Below are 17679 nucleotides of genomic sequence, written 5' to 3' on the forward strand. Positions count from 1 at the left end.
TGGCCTTTATATGGTTGTATTGGATTATTATTAAAGAGCATGTTGCAACATATTACTGTACCTTGAGATAACGCTTATAAAGAATTGATAAAGAGGTTATGGTTGAAGTAGTGTAATTGTTGGCTTTGTGCTTGGTCAATAGAGAGATTAGCATGAATGCACTATGAAAGCTTTATAAAAGCATGTATAAAGGATTAGGGTTAGGGCTATCTTTATAAACTGATTACTTAGGGAAGCTTAATGTGAATTTTTACCATGTTGAGGTTATCTTTGTCTATTTCCTGAATCTTTGACTATTCAAAGTGCCAAAAGGAAATGTTAATTCTTTCACATTTGAGTCAGACTTCACAAAGTGAATTGAATTGGCTAAATATTGTTAGAGCTCAACATCATTTTAATTTAGACTATTTGATAGTTTTACTGGCAAGATGTGTTTGTAAAAACCTAAATGTAAACATGCACAAATTAACAAATTAATTTACGCAGATGTTTCTGATGTTCATACTTGACTGACCTACAGAGCAGAGCACATGTCTCATTTGGTAGGCTACATTCCAAGGGGATTCAAAACAGGTTTCTTGGCACACAAGAAACTGCTGACTTTCCAATTCAGTAGCAGACTAATTTCAGGGATAGTCCTCCAACTAATAAAGTTTCAAACAACAAAGTAATATTATGTTCAGAAATATGATATTGATAAAGTCACTGGAATATCAGACATATATCTCACTTATTTTCTAAAGAACAGTGAGTATACAGAGTATGTTATTGAACAATGAAGTCAACGATTGCCCCAATAGCATTCAATCAATCAATCAATCATTCAGACTTCAGGATAAATCTAATTTTATATATAGGGCTATATTATTATCTTATTTTGTTACTTTTATTTAACCAGGAGGTCCCTTGAGATCGATATCTCTTCTTCGAGGACCTGGCCAAGAAAGCACACCAGTACAGATACGGATTACAAAATTGGCAAACAAAACAAAAGATAATAAATAACAGACAAAAGATAAGAGCAGATCAATATTATAAAAAAACATTTTAAGAGTAGCAATTGCACATTTCTGTCACACCATTTTTTTTTTTAACTCTCTCGGGGACACTAGGTTATTTAATGTGTTCTGGACTCATCAGGGCGCAAAATGCGAATATATAGATTTATATAACATTGCATACAAATAAGCATCTCAATGCGCGTGCATACAGTACAACACAATACTATAAATAGGAGTTATGATTGAGGAAAAAAAAGTTAATTAATAATGATATTAAACAGAAATGTCCCTGTAGCCTATATAGGTCCCAATGACACACAGCTAGTGGTCAGGTGATCTAATAAAGCAGGAAGACAGTTCTATTTATGAGAGAACTAATCTACACAGACGATAGCCTGCAATAGCTACAATTACTTCAGGGAACTGGAAATGTACAGTAGGTATATGTCCGGGCATGTTTAGCTGCACTGCAGTTTCAGGGAGATCCTATACTAATGGAAACGTTGTCCGTTTGTGCGTCTGAATTGCAGACTTTTATTTTATTTTATATGTTCGTCTGTTGGTCTGCCGAATTGGATGTGCATATATTTCTACTATTTCTGTCGTTTAAGGTCTACCCAGAAATGTATAAGACAACAAGATTAGTTGCGGTGACCCTTTGAGAATCTGGGCCTGTACACTCCCACATTAGCTCCAAGCAGGATTATAGACAATGGCCACGGCGTAGAGAGAGAGAGCTCCATAATCCCAAAGAAGTTGCCCCGTTCGCTCTCTCCCACAGTAATCTGCCTCCCATGGCCACACGCACACCCTCACGCACGCGCATGCACGCACACCCATACGCACCCCCCCACACACACACACGCACGCACACCCACACACACACACACACACAGAAGTATGCACACACCCACACACACACACACACCCACACACACACACACACACACACCCTTTATTAGTCAGTCAGACAGCTCCTCCACACACCTAATCATTAACTGAGACAGAAGAAACGGGCCCAGTTGTTGTCGTTGAACGCCCTCATATTTACATACAGTAACTCCAATAAACTGATACCTCCCTCTGATATTTGACTCTCCATTTAATCTGCCTCCGGGCTACAGGGCACATAGTACTGCAGCAACCAGTGGGGAGAGGGCAGGGGCAGGGTTTGAGAGTAGAGTGTTTGGGAAGGGGAGGGAGGGTGTGTGTTAACTGGGAAAGCCTGCAAGTTAGTGTGTGTGTGTGTGTGGAAAAATACAGAGATTGGCAGGAGGTGTTTTTTTTATTTTTTATTAAGAGTTGCAGAGTTGCTTAGGAACTATAATCGGGGTACAGGTTCATAACGGGGTGGATGCAGGGGAGGCTGGTGGAGGTAGAAATTGGAGGACGGGCCTCGTCGCAATGGAACGAGGAATGGTATCAAACACATTCCTCACTCCATTCCATGTGTTACATTGGCACATAATTTTATTACTATTCTATAGTGTTCACAAGTCATACCATGCATACACCACTATGTGCAGTTGCTCACTAAACACAGGCTTTTTTTTTTTACAGTTCCTCCCTGACTCTGACCTACAATGCTCATGTGTGCACACGCCGTGCGGAGGCCTTTCTGTGTCTGTGTGTCAGGGGGAGGAGGGGGGGAGGAAGGGGGAGGGGAGTTGTTATTCTGGTAGCATCAGGCCAGCCCTCTGCTCTGCTGTCACATGTTTTATATGTGCGCTGTCATTGGTAACAGGTAACTAGAGAGAGAGAGAGAGAGAGAGAGAGAGAGAGGCTCCATCTCAATAGTCTAAAGTAACATCCTTTCCCCCTTCTTTCTACACAAGGACACCCCCAAAGGGTTTATAGAGAAACCTTGTCTAACGTATAAAAACAGACTTAAAGTGAATGTTTCTAGCTACGCCGAGGTCTGAGGAGAGGGAGGGAAGGAGACAAGGAGAGGAAGCCATGTTAGACTGTTGAGATGCAGCCAGGCAGGCAGATCACTGGCCAACAGAAGACAGAATTCTCAAGTTCCTGGAGAATCTTTCATGCGAGTGCAGATTTCCATTTTGTCCTCCCTGCCCCTCCCCTCTCCCCCCTGCCCCTCTCCACTCCCCCCTGCCCCCCTCTCCACTATGCATTCCACTGGCTTGTTTGATTAACTGGCAGTTTATAACATGTATGTCCTCACTTTCTCCCATTGTAGGTGTGGCAGGGAAAGCAGGGAGAATGTAAAAGAAACAGTTATGTTTAAAGGTTAAAGGAAACAAAACCCAATAGTTTTTTACGTAACAAACTAAAGCTTGTCAGAAAAAACAGATTTGAAATGAAAAGGAAACGATGGAAATTGTAAGCCTCTTATCTAATACTTTCCGAACACACAGATGACAGTTGGAGTTTGGATGGTGTTCAACACTCCACCCCCTGACATTCAAACTGTCTACAAAAACAACTATGATCTTGAGCATTAAAAGTGAACATCACCCCAACAACTTGTTAGCAAGTACTTTCTGTCACCAAAAGTGAAAAATAAACAGTAACTCCTTGTGTCCCACAGACACCATCATAATGTAAATGTCTCCCTCCTAAAGATCTCCTCATCCCACTTACCCCCCTGTACACATTCTCTACTAGAAATACATGTAAAAAAATACTTTACTTATGATTTCTTATGATGACTGATGTGTAGATGATTCACTTATTTAGACAAAAGTATTTGTCAAAGCCGCTTTGGATAAAAGCATCTGCTAAGTGCCAAAAATCTAAATGTAAATGTTAGGGAAATAACTTTTGTCATAATGAATGACACAGCCAGGAACATCCTGTAAAAACAAACATACACTGGTCCTTTACATGAAATGAATGGCAGCTGTACAACACTTGACAGCACACACACAGCTCTCTGACAGGCATGTAGCACAGCTGTCACCACAACAGCGCCTGCATGTGCCTATTGCTTCTCTCTCTTTCTTTTTCAGAAGCAGATCATGCAAAATGGCAGTGGAGTTCTTTGTGGAGTGTTATGTCATGAGTATGAGCTTCTGTCTCCGCCTCCTGCTCCCCTCGCAGCCCCCTGACTGGCCGACCGGCGGTGATGTCACAGAGGGGATGGGAGGTGATGTCACAGAGGGGATGGGAGAAATAGGAAACCGCAGCTTCCTGTTTGTGCAGAGAGCTAGGGCCATGAAAGGGAAAGGCCAGGGGCCTGGGGTTGCCAGGTTGAGGGGAGATCTGGGATGGGATAGTAAAGTTTGGATGACAGTGGATGGAGGCCTTCCCTGGTACTGCTATGTGATAAGAGTTAGGATGTTGTACAAGAGGAGTACCAGTACTGTACTGTGTTGTTTAAGTGTATGGTGTTGTGTATTTTCGACACAGTCCTTCAACAAGAATGTATTTTATGTTTAATACCATTCCTTCCGGTCCGTTCCATACATTACAAAAAGCACGTCCTCCGATCTCTACCTCCACCAGCCACCCCTAGCCCCCCCCCCCCCATTATGGATGATCATAATAGCTCTGGCTTCTACATCTGCCTCGCAATATGTAGCTATGAGTCGCTCCTCAGTGACACAAGTTTTTCATTCTTTGTACCAAGCCTAATTTAGGACCTGTTAATATAGGGGGATAATGCAGGAGGTATCTGGCCACCCTGCTAGAGCCAGGAACAGTGCCCCCCACACTGTTGCCTCTCAACTATCACAAAGCTTAGCTGGGCTCCATAGTAACTTTGATCACCACGTTTCATTATTTATCTTTCTCAAAAGAGACGCTGTACAAAGAGTGGAAAAGCCTACAGAGGAAAGTTCCCAGTTCAATGAAAGCACTGAATGTTTGTGTTTCACTAGGAAACTAATTACTGTCTGCACATTACCTTGGTATCAAACTATCCATACCCACTATTCCAACCATATCCCCCACTGTTACAACATGTTTTACATTATGTATCATAATATAACATCTAGCCAGAGGAAACAGTATTTCACTCAGTTCTCCAGCTGGCATTTATCAGACATTTCTGAATTATGTCAGTCCATTACCTGCAGCTAACTGCCAAAGAGCATGTCCATTACCTGCAGCTAACTGCCAAAGAGCTTCAGACAGTCAGTTATCTTTACAGGTATATGGCCATGGAGGTTATGTGGTGGAAAGAACCACAGTAGATTGATAAGAGCCTGGCTCAGGCGTCAGCAAACAGTACAGGTACAGGTGTGATAGACATTCAAACAGCCACAGGGGTCACAGCTACCTGGGGAGGCTGGTGAAGGTAGACATTGGTTCATCGTTGAAAAGGCGTGGAACAGAATGAAGAATGGTATCAACCGCACGTGCAAATCTGTGGCAGCTTTCTATCAGATTCATATCTAACACTGGCCTACAAAGACCTGGATCATACAGTACAGACACACGGTCCTACAGGACAGCAGGCTGGTGGAGGGAGATATCAAGTGGATATCATTGTAATGCATGGAGTGGTCCTGGCCTCTGATTTCTACCTCCACCGGCCTCCCCTGAGCTCGACGTACTAGTGTACCCTAGGACGAGGACAAACAGCGTTCAAAAGGTCACGAGTTTGAAGACAATTTCACATATTTTTGTCACAAACCATAAAAACACTGTAGTCTCCTTGTTCAGATCTAGACCATTTCATAAATGGTCTGAATAACCAAACATCTTTTCCCAGGGCAGCATTGCATGATTGCATTATTAAATAACAAAATGCCAAAATCTATCTTTTACATTCAAAACAATGGTGTTCATTTACAAAGAGAACTCAATGCAAATGGCAGCAGTTGGGACCAGGGGCCCCGCCCACCACACGAAGTAAACAAGACCATGTGAGGTTCTGTACCAATACTGCCATAGGTCCTCCCCCTGGTGGTGGGACATGGAAGACACTTTATTGGTGCGTTAGTAGGGATCAGGATTCTCACACAATACAAAACTGTAATAGAAATATGCTTGCAATTGAAATACAGCACCAAATCATACAATGGACTCGAGCAGGTAAAATAAGGTCCCTACATTCACAACATTACATGAAACATGAAATCATCTGGTTATGAGTTAGGATTAACATTCTAGGAACCAGTCGACAGTATCAGTTCCTCTGCGAGACTTTCAGCTTTCTTTTGGCATCCTTGTGCTTTTTTCTGTACTCCTGTGAAAACAAAAAAGAATCCATATTGATAAATAAATATGACGCTCACCGCATGAATATGACATACATAGGAGATCCTTTTATTGCCACACAACAGCGGTATTGCCAATGACAGGGTTAGGGTGAGGATAGGAGTGGTTATTACCTCTATAAGGCCTGTTCTGTTCTCCTCCCACTGGCCTCTCTGGTCCTCCAGCTTAGTAGATCTGTAGAATGATTTGGGGCCCTCTGATAGGAGGAAAGGAGAGGATGTTTCTCAAAACCTTTTCTCCAATTCCTCACATCCTCTTACCTTACTAGACCCTCCTCTGGAACATTCTCTTGAGCCTTTTCTCAATTGTTCTATTATATAATTATATAATATTATACAACAGTTAGTTCCGACCAAGTAATTTGATTGGACGAGAGGCATTCCATGAGTGCTGATGTACAGTATAACAGCACTGGGACTTTTAACTATATGCATCACTCCGCCGCACAGATGTTCTACTAAATGACTGTTAATTAGACTACATGTTTGTGTTCCGGTTACTAGGCAACAGTCCATTTGAAGTGCAGTTGCGGAACTATTTTTAGTTTATTTTTATGATTAAATAAACAAACAAAGCATAATCTGTTTTCGCTTGTTACTGTTAACTAATAAATCGCGCTGTAGAACTGTTGTATAAAAGCAATATCACACTCGAGGTCGTGCTGTTATACTGAATATCAGCACGGTTGTGATCGTCTTCGGTACTCGGCCTGCGGCCTCGTACCTACGACCGAATCACAGCCGTGCTGATATTCAGTATAACGCACTCCCTCTCGTGTGCTATTGCTTAATTATATGTTATTGTTATGTATTGGAATACGTATCCTTGCATCCTATCCTCAGTCCTCCACTTGTGTTAGTGAAAAGGCATTGAAGGAGAAGATCTAGGTTCCCCTCCCTTAACATATTCTCCTCCAATGGACGAAGCAAGTGGAGGACAGAGAAGAGGACACGAGGAATGTGCTTCTACGGATTGAGAAAAGGGACACGAGGAATGTAAGAAAGTCTTGAGATTCACCCAGTATGTCACAAGGATGTACAGTAAACAGACACCAAACTCAAAGAGGAAGTCTTCCAGGAGTCTTCGCCACTCCTACCTTTCAGACGCTTGTCGTCCGGATAGAAGAAGAAAAACACTTTATTTGAAGCCACGGGTTCCCTGTAGAGAGAACGGGAAGAGAAATCAAAAGAAAACATGACCTTTGTGATAGATTTGACAAAAAGCACAGAAATGGCCATGGAGTTCCAACGGCATTTTAGGTCTAGTGGTTTTTAGACTTGTGTTTAAAACTGTCCTAAATACATGTCTATATGGCTTGCATTCCAAACTATACTCTTTAAATTCCCCTGGCTGTAAGGGATTGTATGTGTGTGTAAGAGATTGCATAAGTAATAGTAACAACATTTTTGTAACGTTTAAGTTAGAAAAATCCTGTGGAATTCCAATCCCCCTTCCCTGAGGATCGATTGCGTTGAGTTAAATGTGACTGGCTTACACTGTGGGTTCAGCGGTGCTGGGTTTGTCGTTGGGCTGTTCCACGGCTTCCTCCTCATCCTCTGAGCTGCTGTCTTGGAAACGAGGGTCCACCTGCCATGACAGCTTGGCTCCCTTCAGGGTCTCGATCTTGTACTCCTCTGAGGAGACACAAGGGTTGTTATACATTTTCTATTTAGTCGATCAGTTTTGAAATGAGTAAATAGCATGTTAGTTCTACCAGATAGTATTGCTTGCATCATTTATAGTCCCCTTGTTATTCATTTATTCATTCATTACGAGGGTTGTTATTACAATGTTTAGTGTATGGATGTTGTACAGAATTGTAAACCAAACTTCCCGGTGGGGTAATAAAGACTACATTGAACTAGAACAATCTATTGGACTTATGCTTTAACTATTGAGATTCAGTCAAATGTAAAATGTGTTTTAACAGAAACTTTAGAGGGAAGAGTACTGACATGGAGACGGCCATTTTGTCGGGTCGGCCATGTTGTTTGGTTCTCATTATGAAAATGTTGTAATGTTGAAAACCTGAAGGCGGCAGCTTGCTGCCGAAACGTTGGTTCAATAAAGCTCTTTCTTTCTTTCTTTCTTTTAAGTGGCACCCACGAGCCTGCGCCTCACCAAACTATGGTGTGCGTTTTCTTGTTTGTTAATGTTGAAGAAAACCTGTTTCTATAGATCTTCAAATTGGATAAGTAGTTGATAGTTTTAATAAGTGAAAGACAAGTACACTACACTACACTACCTTCCTGAGTCGTGGCATCTGCTTCATCTCCGAAGAATGAGAACTTGAAGCCCGTCAATTCCTCTTTCTCTGCGTCAGCGTTTGTCGAGTGGAAAGAGGACAGTAAAGCAGAGGCCTCGTCTGTATCTTGACTCGGCTCTTCCTTCCCCTCCTTCTCTTCCTCCGCTTCCTCCTTCTCCCCTGCCTCCTCTTTATCCCACTCCATCTTGTTTTCTTCTTCGTCCATCTTCTTCATTTCAACCACGGTTTCTTTTGGGGTTCCGAAGACGGCCTTCAGATCCCCGGTCACATCGTAGTAGATCTCCTTGGAAACCTCTGGGAGCTTTTCTGCCTCCTCGCGCTTCTTACGCCTCGCCAGCTTGCTGTAACCATGACAGTGAGGGAACAAGACAGTGGTAGTTAACACGACGACTGCATCTATAGTCGTCTAAAAACGCTTCCTCTCTTCTCATCGTCTCCTGTCTTCCATTGACAGCGATGACCTTGTATTGTAATAATTATGACATTTAATGGAAGGACCTTTATAGTAATTATATGAGGTCAGAATGCTGAATGGTAGAGTAATACTCAGGGGAGGCTGGTGGAGGTAGAAATCAGAGGATGGGCTCATTGTAATGCCTGGAATAGAATGAGGAATGGTATCAAATACACAGGTGTATGTCATCCGATTTCTGCCTCCATCAGCCTTCCCGTGCCAATCGATTGCTGCCCTCGGTATCACAAAATAAATTTCCATAAAAATGGAATAAAAATAAATAAAGAAGTTAAAAAAAGAAAAGAAAAGGACAATCAAGTGTGGCATCATCCTATCAGAGTTCTGACTGCACCGGGACAGGAAGGAGAGGCTTCTGGGTACCTTTCTTTCTTGGGTTCCTCAGTCTTGGTTTCAAAGGCGGCATGCTCCTCTCGGGTGGGGTCGTAATGCAAGGCTTCTCTGCAACAAGAAACATAAATGTTTAATGACTTGAAATGAATGAAAAAATGAATCGAGTAAGAAAACATACACACACACATAGTAACATCAGCAGACAGGGTGGTGTGTTTTTCCACTCAACCTCTATTTACCCAGGTTAGCCTCATTGAGATAAGAGACCTGGTATATTTCAACCATATCAGCAGCCCAGGGTTATCTCATACCCTGACATGACATTTGACTGTTTACTTGTTACTTTATGTGTGATGATTCACAAGGTTTAAAAGCGAATAAAGGACGCAGCCACTTTTACGTGACATGCACTCTAAAACCCTATTAGCATGGGACCAGTATTATCTGACCTCTTGTGATTTAGACATTACACCCCCACATCTGTGTTTTGTGCGGCGCTGGATAAACAAAGTCTGTGTTTTACTCAAATTGACTGACATTATCCCCCGGATATGATGTCAAGGCTCTGTGTAACATAGATATGCAACAAGATATCTATGTGACAAGATATACAGTGGGGTGCAAAAAATTAAATGTCTGTTACAATTAATCGTTAAGTGATTGAAAGCAAACTGAGCACTAAATGCTACAAAGTGACTTCAATCAATTACACACTGTGTAGATTAGGATGTCACTACCAACACAGCACTTATAAACCATTTTGGCAGAGTGACTGAGATGATGGTCCCATCGACTGTGCTTTTTCCTCTCCACCATTCAACTTGGGTTGCATTCCTCAGCAGTTTTGACCCTCTCCATTTGCTCAATTTATAATGACAACCTGATCCACACAGTGTGTAATTGATTCCTATGCAAATCAGAGACCCTATAAAAACAAAGATATTGATTCCAAAATTAACTATTAACTATTATCCTTGCATTAAGATGAACTAAATTCTCAACTTTGTCGATGACATTTTTGCTTTTTTGCTAATTTTAAGAGTGTCATAGCAAAGGGTGTGTAGACTTATGCACAACGTATTTCTGTGTTTCAATTTTAATACATTTGCTGAAAAGTTTGCTGAAAAGTTCACTTTGTCACTATGGGGTATTGTGTGTGGAATGATACATTTTTATTTATTTAATACATTTTAAACGGAGTCTATAACACAACAACATGTGGAAAAAGTGAAGGGTTTTAGTCCAGCTTCGCACTGGACTAAAAACACAGAGGACCTCCATAATTATTACAGATTACTAGGTCCCCAGATAATACTAGTCCTGTGGAATAGGACTTATGTCAGAATCAAGGGAAGTGAAAGCCATGCACTTTCAACGTTGCAAAGTGCTACTTTCTATTGTGTAACTCTGGGGTTGTGCATGTGTCAGATTCTCTACCCTACCCCCCCAAAATATGCACTTCTTGAATCCACCTCAGGATTTAAAAAGAAAGACCTGGTTTAAACTCCCTCCAGCCCATCCAGCTTAGACCAGTCCAACGTGTTTACATGCAGGAGGAGGAGTGAACGAGCGATGAGGAAGTAGGGCAGAGAGCGTGACCAGTCACGGTGACATGAATCGACCGGGCATTACATATGCATGTACATTACTTATGCTAACCTCCTCCACCATCTCTTCTCCTCCTCCTCCTCCCCCTCTCCCTTCTTCTCCTCCTCCCCCTCTCCCTCCCCTTCTTCTCCTCCTCCTCCCCCTCTCCCTCCCCTTCCCTTCTTCTCCTCCTCCTCCCCCTCTCCCTCCCCTCCCCTTTTTCTCCTCCTCCTCCTCCCCCTCTCCCTCCCTTCCCTTCTTCTCCTCCTCCTACTCCTCCTCCTCCTCCCCCTCCCCTCCCCTTCTTCTCCTCCTGACCCACCTGAATGTCTTCTTTGCAGGTGCTTTGCGGCTGTCCCCAGGTTGGACGTTGATGTTGAGCAGACCAGATAAGATGTCCAGGTTCTTCTTCTTCTCGTCCTCCAGCTCACACACCGTGTCGACTTGAGGAGGCTTGTTCTCTAGAAGAGAAATGATATCACTATTATTCAGATGACCAAGTATATTATGAAGACGCTTTTCAGTCTTGGAAAATGTTTTCATCTGTGTCTGGAAACAATGGCCTTATCCTGAAGCAACCCATAGGCCCTTAGTCCCTAGACACTCCCTAGACAGGAGTTGGTTGGTACAATACAAACAAGACAGTAGTACTTTTACTCCATCCTTCCCTCAAAATTTTCACCATTTTGCTTATACTTATCCGATCCTTTTAGATCAGTGGTTCTCAAACCACTCCTCGGGGACCACCAGCCGTTCCACATATTTGATCTGTTCCACCACCAGCACACCTGATTCAACTAATCAAATACAAACCATAATTGCTTTGCACTTGAATAGTTGAATCAGGTGTGCTGGTGGTGGAACAGATCAAATATGTGGAACGGCTGGTGGTCCCCGAGGAGAGGTTTGAGAAACACTGTTTTAGATCTACAGTGTTGGGGAAGTAGAGAGTAGGGTGTAAGGGTCTACAGTGTTGGGTTGTAAGGGTTGCTTCTGGACAAGCCAGGCCTTTCAGGCAGTGTTTCCCATACATAGATGAGAACGTGGCAGGCCGCCATAGTCTCATAACGAACTGAAAGTATTTTTTTTTGCTGTTTTAATTTTTCATTAAATTTTTCATTTTTCAGTGCTGCTCGCACTGTTGCAGAAAGTGTTCGAGCAGGTTTGCGGAAATGCCGGAGCTAGGGCGTTTTTTGGCACCCGCCACAGTCTCACAGAATCCTGTGGGAAACAAACACTGCTCAGGTCAAACACTAACCCTCACCTGGGACCTCTGGTTCATCATCGCTATCCATGAATCTAGAATCCATTTGAAACCGTTCGTCTGTTCCAAATCTAGACTGTAGCGCAGCGAGCTGAAAACGGACAGAGAACATTTTGCGTTGGTGAGAAGTAGAAGTGAGATGATGTTGTGAAAACGGTTTGTTTTTGTGTAGGAAAGTAGGTATGGCTGGAACTGAATACTGCTCGTTACATTTTCAATACAGGGTTTTGACGCTCACCTTCTGTCCTGATTTGCCTTCAAACTGGGGCTTGATCTGGAACCTCTCCTCATCCTTGGCTTCTTCATCATCATCCTCACTACTGTCAAACAGTTTGCTGGCGGCCTGCGTCGTAAATTTATAGAAAAATAAAACATAGACAAAGAGATAAAAACAAACAGCTGTCTCAACTGTAGTCAAGGCATGAAACAATCTTGATACATTCTTCCAATGGCTCCACAATAATGTCCAGATCCAAGGTACCTTGTCTTTGAGGGCTGCTTCCCCACTGGCTGATGGTCCCTCTTCATCGGACTCTTCCTCAGCAGTCTGGCTGTCCTGGAACAGGGCCTTCCGTGGGGTCACGGCCGCTTCTGAGGAGCTCTGTGCTTCCGACTTGTCACTCTCGTCATCGGAGTCAAAGACAATGTGCTTGCCTTTACTTGACCCTGCTGTGTCCTAAAAGAGATCGATAATTAACAACGTGTGGTGTGAGAGACAACTATGTGGATTCAACTCAATTCAATAAACATTATTATACAATAGTTAGTTCCGACCCAGGAATTTGATTGGACAAGAGGCATTCCATGAGTGCTGATATACAGTATAACACACTCCCTCTCGTGTGATATTGCTTAATCGATCAATGATGGCAGTTAAAATGCATCAGGCAAACAGCAGCGTAACACAAACGAGAGCGACAACACGGCACCGCTCACCACTTTGGACAGAGCCCCTTGGATGAGTTTCTTCTGCTGCTCCGCCTCGTTCTGCCACTTCTCCTGCGCGGCCAGTCGCCGTTGGTTGTCCTCCTTCTTCTGAGCCTCCGTGACCACCGTGGTTTTCTCCAGGGTCTGTTTAGGGGCAGCCTCTTCCTCCTCGCTGCTGTCTGACTCCTCGCTGGATGAGTCGCCACTGCTGGATGTGGAATCCGGTTCTGGGACAGGTTTCACTGCCTTCGCCAGCCCCGTCTTTACTGTACGTCCTTTCTGTTTGACGACGGACGTCTCGTCATCCTCCGCGCTGCTAGGAATTGAGTCTTTAGTTAAAGTGTCTTTTGAGTTTTTCTGCTTCGGAGGGTCTATACAGTTCTGTGTGGAAGGGACAATTTTTGCCTTTTTAGCGTTGCTCTCTGAGGCACTGTTGCTAGGCACTAATGTTGTATCAAGTTTCTGCTTCTTAGACTTATTTTCCTTAGTTTTACTACACTCTTCGTGTTGCCTTTTCACATCTTGTTCAGGACTCGTTCCTGTGAGGTCCTTCGTCCCCTGGAAAGCAGGAAGAGTCACTGACGAGTTTGTTTTCTTCTTCTTCTTTTTCTTCTTCTTCGCTGTTTCCTCCTCCTCACTGCTGTCCCCTTCTAAAAGGGCGGCTAGAATCTCCTCTGGTGTGGTCCCTGTTTTAGGAGTTGGTGGCTGAGAGGCTTTAGCCTGGGGTAGTGGCAGAGCCTCAAAAATTGGTCCAGGTTGTGAACAAGATCCCTGCTCATCATCTTCCTCCTCCTCGTCCTCGTCTGAGACGTTTGAATCATTAACAAGCTGCTCTAGATCAGCCAATGAGAATTCTAACGTCTGACAGTTGGTGAACATCGCCTCATATTCCAAATCCACACTGTCCTCTGATTCATCTTCATCTCTATCGGATTCTGACTGAGGGGGTTTTGTTTTAGAGAGAGCTTTCTTATTAGGGAGAGCTTTCTTATTAGGGATAACTTTCTTATTATATTCTTTGTCAACAGAATCACCACTCTCTTCCTCATCATCACTAACAGATTCTGAGGGACGGGGTTTCGTTTTCGATAGAACTTTCTTTTTAGCCTTTTTTCCCTTTGTAGAGTCTATTCCACTATCTTCGACTTGAGTTAGAGAGGAACTTTGTTTACTATCAGGGACTGGTTTCTCCTGCTTTGCAGCTACAGTGGCTTTCTTGGAGGTGAGGATCTCATCTGTGTCAGCAGAGTCGTACTCTCTATCATCCTTCTCGGCGAAGCCAACTGAGGGCATGTAGTCACCGCCCACCACCTCTAGGTTGTCATCGTCATCGCCTTGGTCGTTCTCTGCTGGAACGGCCTGTGGACGTTGCTGTGCCACCAGCATCCTGATCTCGTCCTCATCCGAGTCTTCCTCGCCAGCTAAAACACACACAGGCACCTGGGGCTTCTTCTGAGATGCCGGTTTCTGTTGAGGTTTTGCTGAGAGTTTACTTTCGCCATTCGACTTCTGGACCACTGTGGATTTCTTATCCAATGACCCGTTGGACTTCTCTGGTCCTCTATGGGCCTCGACATCAGGTTGGCCGTTTGCTGTAGGTTTGGTGGATGACTCTTTCCTGATCTTAGTGGGCCGTGGTTTCTGTGGCGGGAACTCTCCCCTCCTCTTCCTGCTGATCTCATCGTCCCCAGCAGAGAGCTCCCATGTCAGGTTGGATACTGGCGTGAGGCTGGGAACCTCAGATGCATTCTCCAACTTCTTGATGTTGTGGCTATGCTTGGAGGGGTCATACTTGAGGAAGTGGTGATGGAGTCAAGAAAAAAATCTAACTATATTCTAACAACATATTCGAGTGATAATTAAATCCAATTTTTACAAGCATACATAGTATTAAAAATATCACCAGATGATTGTCAGATTACCAAGAGATAAACAGTTTCAGACATTGATTAAAGGATATCTTGTTTCTTCCTTGACACTTGAGATTAACGACCGGGAGGACACGTCCAAATTTACTCACAACCCAATCCTAGAGAAAAAAAACATAGAAATAAACACACAAAGTAGAGAGGTGACATTCTAGTGAATTCATTTGGCAAGATTCACATAAAAAAAATCTAAAAACACATTTGACCTACCTACAACAGGATTCCAGAAAACAGTATGACACATATTTACGAAAGTAAATAAATTGTTGTAGCGCAGAACAAACAACCACAATACAGTAAATGTACATGCAGCCGTTTACAAACCTTGTGTCCGGGGACCTCTGTCCCAGGAACAGCTGCTTTCATGTGGAAGTTCTCCACCCCGGCAGTCCTGAGGGACTCCACTATGCCGTCTCTGTGGACGGCGGCTGGAACCTCTGTCTTCTCTGCTGCCTCGTGGCGCTCCTGGGCCAGTCTATCAAATAGATTTGACCATGTGACTAAAGTTGGATCGTCTCGCACACAAACACAGACACGTGCACACACCACATTCTAAATAAATGCATGGCAAAGATGCATGCATGAATAAAAAAACACTTCCTCAGCTCGTATACAAACATCCATTCTCATGCACCAAATACACCAACATGACCATCATGCTACCATGTAGGGGTGTAAGGGTACACAAAAATGTTGGTTCGGTACGTACATACGTGACCGCAAGTCACGGTTCGGTTTTCGGTTCAGTTTTTGGTACAGCAGGGTTTAAATGTCACAAAACATATATATATATGCTATCCATAGGTTGTGAGAGTGATAGCAGATGCCTTGGATAAGTCGTGGACAACTGGCTGGTATGATTTGGTGGCTGAAATGCTGACATGGGAACTATGTAATGAAGCTTGATTACTTTCAACGTGTGTTTAAAACAACGTTCTGGACAAGGTAGTCGTAGTCTGGTCCGTTTGTTATTGCTCTGGTCTGAATTGTTAGCGAGAGGCTGTTTAGGCTGCTGGGTTTGCACTTCACTCAGTTTTTTCTTGTACCTGTGACGTTCACATTGGGGTGATTAGATTAGATTCAACGTTATTGTCCTTGCAGAGTACAAGTACAATACAACAAAATGCAGTTTTGCATCCAACCAGAAGTGCAAATATGTGTGAGCAAGTTCGACGCACAGCCAACTGCACAGCCAACTGCAGTTGAACAATGCCGGCATATAGCTTTGATCCGATCCACCTGTCTTTGTCCATCGTCATTGTAGGTAACTGAGAAATTATCATTTTCCCAAACAGGAGATTTAAGGGAAGCTGGAGGAACTTCAGCCTCTAGTTTATCTGCATTTGCCATAACGACTGCTAAATTACTAACAATCTCTCTGTGGCATGTGTGCGCATGCGTACTGGCTGAGAGTACTCCAACACACAAAAAAAGTGCAGTGGGTAAAAGAACGCTGCACTCATTCGGTACACACGCGAACCGAACCGAAGGACCACGTACCGTTACACCCCTACTACCATGTAATAACACAGTAATCATAAAGGAGGACAAAATTACCTTTCTAGAAAGCTTTCTTTAGCCATCTCAATCTGTATTGTTCCACCTTTCCATTTGGACTTATTCAACACCTGTACGCCTGTCAGTGTAAGAAATTGTGTTATTAACATAAATGATGTCATAATTCATATCAGCCTATCAAGAGGTTGTCTATGTGAGAACTGTTAAATACTCACATCTCCTGAAATCAGTATCAGAAATCTCAATGTTGATGTATCCAAACGTCTTGTAGGGAACTCCTGGGGGGGATAGCAATCAAAAGACAAACTGATGATCTAGCTAGGGTTGATCCAATATCCCCATCACTATAATGACAATTATATATAATAATGAACGTGGAGGTTTTGCACCTGATCATACACACACACGCACGCACGCACGCACACACACACACACACACACACACACACACACACACACACACACACACACACACACACACACACACAGTGATTCTATATATTGATTTTATTGCCTTTACTGTGATTTTAATCCATGTACAACACTTTGGTCAGTGCAAGTTACTGATCTGTTCTTCTTACCTTCATCATCTTTCCTTGTCATGAGTTCCACGTCCTGGACATCACCGAATTTACCGAATCTGTCTTTCAGATCCTTCTGCGAGATGGTGTGGCTTAAGCCACCGACGTATAAACGCTTCATCGCCGCTACTCAAGTTATGTGCTCTTCACGTCCGTAAGCATGACAGATATGTCAAAAAGAAGTAAGTTTAGCTAACAGTTAGCTATGCTAGCTACCTTGCTTGAATCAGATGACAGCAGAAATGCTCATGCAGGCATGGGAATGTTTATCTCACATGTATCCCAGCGTGCGTCGCGTATGAACCTTCCGACCAAGTTTCGGAACAGATGTGTTCGGTTCCGCACATTTGTTCCGCCGGGGATTCGTGTCAACCGAAGAGGAGTGGACAGTTATGATTTATTTTTATTTTTTATTAATGTTTTATATTTAGGTATTTAGAGTTGAACACAAGTGCGCCCTATTCCACCCATATAGATATACAATCATATGAGGCCCTTTATTTCACAGACGGACCTGGATTTGATCACTATGGGAGGGCAAAAATAAAAACAATGTATGTAAGTTATGGTGTATTCACTTCTTTCTTTCAAGTTTCAACTTATGAATTTGTATTGAAT

The 17679-nt window shown here is 43.1% G+C and overlaps 1 protein-coding gene across 1 annotated transcript; it reads right to left on the reverse strand.

The window, feature by feature from the left end:
* Window positions 1–5945: 5945 nt before the first annotated feature.
* nol8 (nucleolar protein 8) lies at window positions 5946–17201 on the reverse strand. The gene is made up of 16 exons (XM_080545961.1): window positions 17062–17201; window positions 16696–16758; window positions 16520–16598; window positions 15287–15437; window positions 14995–15063; window positions 13044–14834; window positions 12589–12783; window positions 12346–12450; window positions 12108–12198; window positions 11166–11304; window positions 9287–9364; window positions 8431–8792; window positions 7681–7819; window positions 7282–7343; window positions 6299–6381; window positions 5946–6153 (listed from the first exon to the last, which is right to left on the reverse strand). Exons 1-16 carry the CDS (start codon window positions 17180–17182, stop codon window positions 6094–6096), a joined length of 3588 nt encoding a protein of 1195 aa, XP_080402087.1. The 5' UTR covers window positions 17183–17201; the 3' UTR covers window positions 5946–6093.
* Between the last annotated feature and the right edge of the window lie 478 nt (window positions 17202–17679).

Source organism: Nansenia antarctica (assembly GCF_963989245.1).
Source record: "Nansenia antarctica genome assembly, chromosome: 15".
Classification (NCBI taxonomy): domain Eukaryota; kingdom Metazoa; phylum Chordata; class Actinopteri; order Argentiniformes; family Microstomatidae; genus Nansenia; species Nansenia antarctica.

What these genes read in the sequence shown, in the direction of transcription:
- nol8 (XM_080545961.1), bottom strand. Translation starts at nt 17,182, where the DNA reads ATGAAGCGTTTATACGTCGGTGGCTTAAGCCACACCATCTCGCAGAAG. An exon ending in AAAGAAAGCTTTCTAGAAAG is followed by an intron (nt 15,438 to 16,519) that starts GTAATTTTGTCC and finishes TCTATTTGATAG; the next exon opens with ACTGGCCCAGGAGCGCCACG. An exon ending in AGATGCCACGACTCAGGAAG is followed by an intron (nt 7,820 to 8,430) that starts GTAGTGTAGTGT and finishes GTGTCTCCTCAG; the next exon opens with AGGAGTACAAGATCGAGACC.